The sequence below is a fragment of the Trachypithecus francoisi genome, unplaced genomic scaffold, assembly GCF_009764315.1.
Source record: "Trachypithecus francoisi isolate TF-2019V2 unplaced genomic scaffold, Tfra_2.0 Lachesis_group13, whole genome shotgun sequence".
NCBI lineage: Eukaryota > Metazoa > Chordata > Mammalia > Primates > Cercopithecidae > Trachypithecus > Trachypithecus francoisi.
In genome coordinates, this window is record NW_022681458.1 from 9,384,468 (window position 1) to 9,393,221 (window position 8,754).

Here is an 8,754-nt window from a genome sequence, read left to right on the forward strand (position 1 = left end):
CCCAAGGAAGGTTTTGAGGCGTGGTGGTCGTTGGTGGCTGTGGGAGGATGGACTGGAGGGAGAATGGGGGCTCCTGCCCAGTCCCGCAGGGCCGAGCCCCTGGACTTAGGGCCTGGAGGCCCCGAAGGGAGCGGCGGGTGGGAGGGGCTGCGGAGGCCGCAATCGTGGGCCCTGGGACGGAAGAAGAGGGCTGGAGCCTGGGAGGATGAACCCCACCGGCGCATGTCGACTTCAAGGGGCTAGTGGGCCGTCCCTGTCTTTGGAGGTGGGTCTGAATGTTGGGCAGGAGGAGCTGGAGGTCGCAGGGACACTGTGACACGGGGTTATGCTAAACTTAGCACGCTGGAGGGCGGAAACCTCATGTGAGCCCCAGGTCTCTCGGGCTCCTCCTCTGCGGCTCTCTAAGGCTCGGTTTTCTCATCTGTAAAATGGGTTCGCGAGATAACGCTGCTTGTGAAGGCGTCGCCTGCGACAGCCGCGTACTTCGCCGGTGCGGGAGGGGGCGCCGCCCGGGCTGCAGGGACTGCACTGCCCCCTGGCGGCGTTCCGGGTCGGACAGGCGGGGCGTAGTGGGGCTGGGACAGCCGTCCGTCAGTCCACCGGCTCCCGCGTCGCGTCTGTGTCAGTCGCTCGGAGGGTGGACGCCGGGGTCTCGCGGGCCGCAGGCCAATGGTAGGTGCGCAGGCGCCGGCGTGGGCTAGGGCGCGGCGGCTGGGCCGGGGCTCGGTGCGGGCGGGGTCGTCCTAGAGCGGGAAGGGTCCGAGGGCTCCATCGGGGCGCCCCCCGCCCCCGCCACTGGGGAGCCTCGCAACTTCTCGGGTCATTTGTGTCTTCCGGCCAGGGGCGCCGCGGGGCTGCGGGCTTGCGACCCTTCCTCGAGGACCGGGGCGCCTCCCTCGAGGACCAGGGCGCCTCCCTTGAACCCGGGCTGACGCCTGCGAGTTCTCAACTGGTCCCCCAGGCTCTCGCGCTACTGTGCGGCGGGGGTGAGGGCGGGCGGGAGGAACGGTGTGGGGCTCAATAGGGGAGAGGGAACCCCAGAACTGGCAGTGCCAAGGGCGTCAAATATGGAGACTGAACAGTTCAGATGACAGAAAACAGAAAAAAGAATCAACTTGTGGATCAAGTATTTGTAGTGTTTAGCCTTGACACTCCCTCACTTGACCCTCATAGTGACTACGTCCCCAGAGCAAAGGGGTGATCCCCGTGCCCTTCCGTATGCCAGGCAGGCCCTGTGTTAATGTCTTTCATGAATTAAACTCCCTGGATCCTCCTAATAGGGAAACAGCCTCAGAGAGGTTACCTCGCTGAATGTCACACAGCCTGAAACTGGGGATGCTGGATTCGAATCCAGGCAGTTGCTTCTAGAGCGCTTGCTCTTGAAGACCCTGCAATACCAGGCATTGTGCCCATTTTACAGATGCCCAAACGAGTGCCTCATCTAGCATCATTGCTTGAAAGGGGAGACACCCAAGATCTGTTATTTATTCAAAGGTTCCAATAGATCCTGAAATTTAAAATCAAAACCCCACGTGTTTTTTTTTTTAATGTAGAGTTTTACTTTTTGTTTGTTTGTTTGTTTTGAGACAGGGTATTTCTCTGTTGCCCAGGCTGGAGTCCAGCGGCACGATGTCGGCTCACTGCAACCTCTGTCTCCTGGGTTCAAACGATTCTCCCACCTCAACCTCCCAAGTAGAATTACAGGCGTGTGCTACCACACCTGGCTAATTTTTGTATTGTTAGTAGAGATGGGGTTTCACCATATTGGCCAGGCTGGTGTTGAACTCCTGACCTCAAGTGATCCACCTGCCTCGACCTCCCAAAGTATTGGGATTACAGGTGTGAGCCACCGTACCAAGCTTATTTTCACATCTCTGACTTGTGGATGGAAGAGTTTTTTCTCTCAGTGGTGCCTAAAATAATGGTCATCTTAGTGCTAATGTCACCTTTGGCTTGATGAGTTAGGACAGAGCCAGCATTCCCTGAATGACCTTTCTGGGCATCTCTCCCCTCTGTTCCACAGACTCCTCCCTGCCTCAATTGCTCGGTCCTCCCTGGAGACCTGTACCCAGGGGATGCAAGGAGCCCCATGGCTTGCAATGGCAGTGCGGCCAGGGGGCACTTTGACCCTGAGGACTTGAACCTGACTGATGAGGCACTGAGACTCAAGTACCTGGGGCCCCGGCAGACAGATCTGTTCATGCCCATCTGTGCCACGTACCTTCTGATCTTCACAGTGGGCGCTGTGGGCAATGGGCTGACCTGTCTGGTCATCCTGCGCCACAAGGCCATGCGCACGCCCACCAACTACTACCTCTTCAGCCTGGCCGTGTCGGACCTGCTGGTGCTGCTGGTGGGCCTGCCCCTGGAGCTCTATGAGATGTGGCACAACTACCCCTTCCTGCTGGGCGCTGGTGGCTGCTATTTCCGCACACTGCTGTTCGAGATGGTCTGCCTGGCCTCAGTGCTCAACGTCACTGCCCTGAGCGTGGAACGCTATGTGGCCGTGGTGCACCCGCTCCAGGCCAGGTCCATGGTGACACAGGCCCACGTGCGCCGAGTGCTTGGGGCTGTCTGGGGTCTTGCCATCCTCTGCTCCCTGCCCAACACCAGCCTGCATGGCATCCAGCAGCTGTACGTGCCCTGCCGGGGCCCAGTGCCGGACTCAGATCTTTGCACGTTGGTCCGCCCACGGGCCCTCTACAACCTGGCAGTGCAGATCACTGCGCTGCTCTTCTTCTGCCTGCCCATGGCTATCATCAGCGTGCTCTACCTGCTCATTGGGCTGCGACTGCGGCGGGAGAGGCTACTGCTCATGCAGGAGGCTAAGGGCAGGGGCTTTGCAGCAGCCATGTCCAGAGACACCTGCAGGCTCCAGCGGCGCGATCGGGGCCGGAGACAAGTGACCAAGATGCTGTGTAAGTGTCACGGCTGGGAAGAGGGGCTGAGCCAGGTACTGGGGCTCCTGGGGTCTGGGAGAAGGGGCTGAGTATCTGGGTTTACAGGGGGCGAGGAACTCCTCTAGTCTCGTGTGTGTGTGCGTGTGCGTGTGTACATGTGTGCATGTGTCTGAGTTGCACTCCTGTGTACTCTTTTAGATTACCCTACTAGAATCTTACACCAAGAATACCTATTAATGGCTAAATGTAAGACTGACTGTGTAATTTGTGGAGTCCAGTACAAAATGAAAATTCAAGGTCCCTTTTTCAAAAACAAGTAAGACAGCAACAATACAGCACTAAACCAAGTCCAGGACCCTGCTAAGCTTGGGGCCCTGATGCTGGAACCAAAACATAGAAAGGGCAGGGCATGTGGTTGGGCTCCAGGATGACAGAAAATGAGATCTGGACCCTCCAGGTCTCAGGTCTCTCGTCGTCTTCTTTTTTTTTTTTTTTTTTGAGACAGGGTCTCGCTCTGTCACCCAGGCTGGAGTACAGTGGTGTGACCACGGCTCACTGTAGCCTCAACCTCCCAGGCTCAAGCGATCCTCCTACCTCACTCAGCCTAAGTAGCTGGGGCTACAGGCATGTGCCACCATGCCCAGCTAATTTTTTCATTTTTGTAGAGATGGGGTCTCACTATGTTGCCAAAGCGGGTCTTGAACTCCTGGGCTCAAGTGATCCTCCCACCTCAGCCTCCCAAAGTGCTGGGATTACAGGCATAAGCCATTGCACCCGGCTTTTCTTGGTTATTAACGTATCTTGGCCTTGTTCTTCTCGGCAGCAGCCTGCGAGGCATGGCCACCTGCACGTCGTCTTCTTTCCTGAGGAAATGCCCTCTTCCCTTAGAGATGAGTGAAAAGTCCCAAGAAGGATTCTGATGGGTGGGGCCTAAGTCATGCCCCACCTCCTGAGCCAGAGTGGCAGGATGCCAAGGTGCACAGCCCCCAGTGGAACTACACAGTGGGATCTGGGGGAGCAAAGTCCCCCAAAGAAGGGGAGGAGGGTGTTGGAGAGGCCAGGTGCCGAATTTCCCCCATGCCATGTCTGCGGTTCCCTGGGAACCACAGGAGTGACCATTTATCTAAGGAGCCCCAGTCCGAGGCGAGTCAGTGAAGGCCAGGCTCAAGGCATAGGGGATCAGGCCGGAGATGTGCAGATTAGGGGAGGCCAATGTATTGGGATGAGGCTCTGGATCTCTGTGGCCTGGACCTGGCTCTTTTTCAAAAGCTGTGGCCCTGGGGAAGCAAGGCAGACCCATGCTAAGCCGATCAAAGACCCGCCCCATCCACCTACCTGCATCCCAGCTCAGCCCCACCTCAGCAGAGCCTGAATCAGGCCAGTGGGGTGAGCCAGGTCAGCAGAGGGCCACTGAGACTTTAGACAGAGCCAGCTAACTGGGGGCCGCCCCATCCCCAGAGTGACTCGCTCCTCTCGCCCCTCAGGCACCGTCCCAGGGCCCAGTCTTTGTGCAGCTCCTGAGGTAGGGCTGACCCCAGAGCTGTGTGCATGCCTCCCAGCTCTGCACTGTGGAACCGTGCTCAGGACCAGCTGCCCGCTGCCTCCCTGCCTCCTGCCTGCTACCCCGTCCCCTCCCTGAAAACATGGGTGGGCAGAGTCTGCAGTAGGTGCTCAGCTTGGATGGCTCACCCCTAGAAGGCGGGCTTCCTGCTTGCTGGCCTTCTCTCTTCCTTCCCTCCCTCCCTTGTCCACTGTCCAATGGCCCTCTGTACACCAGGCCAGGTGCCAGGGAGGTTGTGAGCAACGTCCTTTTTGAAATCTGGAATTATGAGGAAAATAATGCTAGGGTATGATTGGGAAGACACTGCCCAGGAAAGCTAGTGAGTTGCAGCAGCAAACCCAAGAAACAAGAAACAAAAATCATGCCTGGCCCTGTGGCAGAAACCCAAGGAAGGGCATCGTTGGGTAAGAACAGGCAGTAGGGATTTGGGGAGAAAGAGTGAAGGTTTGGCCAAACGGTCCTACCTTTTGTTAGGGAGGGGGTGGGCAAGGGCCTGGCAAGTAAAGAGGGGCAGGTTAGTGCAGGGCCAGACATTCAGATGGGCCTTGGGGAGCTGGGGGCTGGAGTTGAAAAGGCCAGGGGCCAAGGCAGGCAGTGTGTATGTGTGTGTGCATGTGTGTATGTGCATATGTGTGTGCATGCATGCGTGTGTGTCTGTGTGTGCATGCATGTGTATGTCTCATGTGTCTCACTCTCCCTGGTCCCATGACCTCCGGTCTGCTGCTCTCTGAGCACGTGCCCCATTCTTCTTTTCTGTACTTATGCATCAGCAGGCACGGTCCCCAAGTGGGCATCCAGAGTGACCCTAGCCCCACAGCCTGTAGCACCCCAGTAGCTCACCCAATTTCATATTCCAGGGTGAGAATCTGATTGGGCCGGCTGGGCTCAGGTGTCCATGCCTGGTCTAGTCGGCTGTGGCCAGAGGCAGGGACATGCCCCACTGCCTACAGTCAGTGACTGTGGTGAAGGCAGCTTCTCTGAGAGGCATGGCCAGAACAGGCAAACTTTCAGAAACTTCCACCTGGGTGATAGGTGAGGGTGGCCTGTGGGATAGGAGAGGATGTGAGAATGGGTGACCCAAACTGAAGCCCGGGAAGGCAGCTGAGGGGCTCCGGCGGGCACTCTGCCTCCCTTGTCTGTCCCTGCAGTTGTCATGGTTATGGTGTTTGGCATCTGCTGGGCCCCGTTCCACGCCGACCGCGTCATGTGGAGCATCGTGTCACAGTGGACAGACAGCCTGCACCTGGCCTTTCAGCATGTGCATGTCATCTCTGGCATCTTCTTCTACCTCGGCTCGGCGGCCAACCCCGTGCTCTACAGCCTCATGTCCAGCCGCTTCCGAGAGACCTTCCAGGAGGCCCTGTGCCTCGGGGCCCACTGCCACCGCCTCAGACCCCGCCACAGCTCCCACAGCCTCAGCAGGGTGACCACAGGCAGCACCCTGTGTGATGTGGGCTCCCCAGGCAGCAGGGTCCACCCCCTGGCTAGGGACGATGGCCCAGAGGAGCAGCAAGAGACTGATCCATCCTGAGTGGAGCCTCAAAGTGGCTTCACCTGGAGGGGCCAGAGGGTCACCTGGAGCTGGGGAGACACATCTGCCTTCCTTTGCAGGGATGCCTTCACGTACTGTCCCTAGTTCAGCCTAGAAATTTTGACCAGCACCTCAGTTTCCCTCCAAGGGAAACAGCAGGAGGAAGGATCCCTGATTGCTGAGGACTCACACTGACCAGATGCCACACCGTGCACTTCTGATGCCTCCACTGCCACTCCCCCAGTTCAAGTCCTTCCCCTGCAGAAATAGCACGGTTAGTTGGAGCTCAGCAGTCCTCTCTCTGGGGACTCCCTGCCAGTTTCTGAAACGGTCCCACTGGGTCCTTGCTGTCCTTCCCAGTTCCTGTTCAGGTTCTGGCAGGGGCCCAGGGATCCAGGGGCCCTGGTTCCAGTCTCAGCCCTGCTGTCACCACCTTGTCATGTGCCATCAAGCATATCAGTCTACCTTTCTTTTTTTTTGAGATGGAGTCTCACTCTTGTCGCCCAGGCTAGAGTACAGTGGCGCGATTTTGGCTCACTGCAACCTCCGCCTCCCGGGTTCAAGCGATTCTCCTGCCTCAGCCTCCCGAGTAGCTGGGACTACAGGCAAGCCCCAGCACTCCCAGCTAATTTTTTTTAGCTTTTAGTAGAGACAGGGTTTTACCATGTTGGCCAGGCTGGTCTCAAACTCTTGACCTCAGGTGATCTGCCCACCTCGGCCTCCCAAAGTCCTGGGATTACAGGCGTGAACCACTGCACCCGGCCCATCAGTCCACCTTTCTAGGCCTCAGTTCCTAGCCTGAAAAATGAAAGAGGCGCTGGCTTTCCACAGTGTCGTGCTTTGGCACTTTAGCTGTGGTTTTCTTTCTCTGTGTGTGTAAGCCATCGCTTGTAATGAAACCAACAATACCCTCAGATTGACAGAGTGGAAATTATTATCTGCATCTTTATCAACCGCAAGCCCTACTTCCTCCCTGACCTCCACATGCCCTCCCCAACGTCTCCCAGCACAAGTGGGGCAGAGCCAGCGTGGATGCTGACCTCACCACCACAGCCCACCTCCGTCCTCACATACGTGCAGACTGGCTTGGGGGTCCAGTGAGCAGAGTATTGGACTTGGCTGGCCAGTGGGTCTCTGAGAGCAAGGGACATGGCCAACCAAGGGCAAGGAGCAACCCTGTGGAGGGTTCTGCCGACCTCAGTGCAGTGAGAAGAGGGACAGGGGAGGTACAGGGACAAGTAATCCTTGAAACTGAGACCCATCCTGAATCCCTGCAGGCCAAGTCAGTGCTCAGCCAGGACTCAGTTCATGGAGGAAGCTTGTCCTGCTGCAGTCCCTGAGTCTTGTTCTCCTGAGGGGAAGCCCTGGCTTCCATGGCTGGGAGCTGGAGGATGACCTGGGGTCTATCTGTCTGGGTTCTCCCTGCAGACAGCTTCCTAGCTCACGCCCCTTGCTCATGCTCCCTGCCGAGAAAGTGGAAGACGTGATACAGGGTTGCAGATAATGTTTAGTTTTAAAAATTCAATTATAAAAATAATAAATGCTCATCATAGAAAATTTGGAAAGTGCAAATAAGCAAAAATGAAAACATTTAAAAAAAATGTAAAACCTCCCTTGCCAGGGGCTTAGGGGAAGGGGAAGTGATGAGTTGTTTAATGGGTGCAGAGTTTCAGTTTTGCAAAATGAAAACGTTATGGAGATCAGTTGTGCAACAATGTGAAAATACTTAACAATACTGAACTATACACTGAAATGGTTAAGATGGTACATTTTATGTTATGTATATTTTGCCACAATTTTCGTAAAAAGGATTAAATCTAAAGGAAAGAAAAAATTAAAACCACCCATAACTTTACTCTGAAGCAGTAACAGTGGCATTGTTTCCTCCAATGATGTTTCATGTGGCTGTTTTATTTTATATACACAATACACATACACAGTTTTGTATCTGGCCTTTTGTCCAGTGGATGTTCTATCCAAGCTCACGCTTGCACTCATTTGACTCATGGGCTCCACTCTGATAGGGCTTGGCCAGCCCCAGGGGAGTGGGACTCACACAAACCATCTGGGTGAATTCCCAGATGCTGGCCAGGAAGGCCTGGATGCCCCCTGCCTACTAAATCCCTGGCTCGGGGGAGGAAGAACCAACCTGCCTGCCAGTCCTGCCCAGTGGACAAGTTCTGGGAGAACTACAGGGGCTCCCAGAGAGCAACAAAAGCTGGGGGTGGGGAGTGGGGGACACTGAGGACAATGGTAGACAATGGGAGAAGTGGGGACCTCGTGGAGGCCGGAGAGTGGATGAGGGAGCTGAGGGGAGGCTGGTTGAGGGAGGTGGTTTCCTCAGTGGGCCCTGAGCCTGCCCTAACTGAATGCACACAGTCAAGCCCTGAGTGGGGACAGCGCCTAAGAAGTGGGCCTTGGGGGAGGGTGGGGGACAGGGGAGGGGAGTGACTGCAGGGACAGGTGGATTCTGCAGAGAAAGGAGCCTGTGAAAAGCTGTGCAGAGCCACGAGCACCTAAGTGGTGCCCCTGAGCTCCCAGGGAAGTAGCCTTGGGGTGGGAGGGGGAGATGCTGGATCCCAGCTGTAGGCTGGACCCTGAAGTTGTTTCCCAAGACCAGTTCTGGACTCCCAGAGGCCTGCTTCGGCCACAGTCAGAGGCGCCTCATGCTCGAGGCACCCTGGACAGCACTATGAAGTGCAGGCAGCAGGGCGGGTGGGCAGTGGGGTTGGTAGAAGGGTGCCCCTCTGGGCTGGGCGTGG

General features: G+C 56.5%; 1 protein-coding gene across 2 annotated transcripts; it reads left to right on the top strand.

Annotated features, from left to right (window-relative positions):
- The first annotated feature begins 515 nt into the window (after positions 1-515).
- Positions 516-7,880, top strand: NMUR1 (neuromedin U receptor 1). Of its 2 annotated transcripts, none has more exons than XM_033229864.1 (3): positions 516-672; positions 2,024-2,918; positions 5,610-7,880. In XM_033229864.1, exons 1-3 carry the CDS (start codon positions 670-672, stop codon positions 5,990-5,992), a joined length of 1,281 nt encoding a protein of 426 aa, XP_033085755.1. In that variant the 5' UTR covers positions 516-669; the 3' UTR covers positions 5,993-7,880. The 2 variants fall into 2 exon arrangements, with proteins under 2 accessions (XP_033085755.1, XP_033085756.1); XM_033229865.1 differs by having other exon boundaries at positions 538-676; positions 5,610-5,992.
- Positions 7,881-8,754: the final 874 nt, after the last annotated feature.

Bases quoted from the DNA above. Each gene is read 5' to 3' on its own strand.
- NMUR1 (XM_033229864.1), top strand. The intron at 2,919-5,609 runs GTAAGTGTCACG...CTGTCCCTGCAG, and splicing joins ACAAGTGACCAAGATGCTGT to TTGTCATGGTTATGGTGTTT.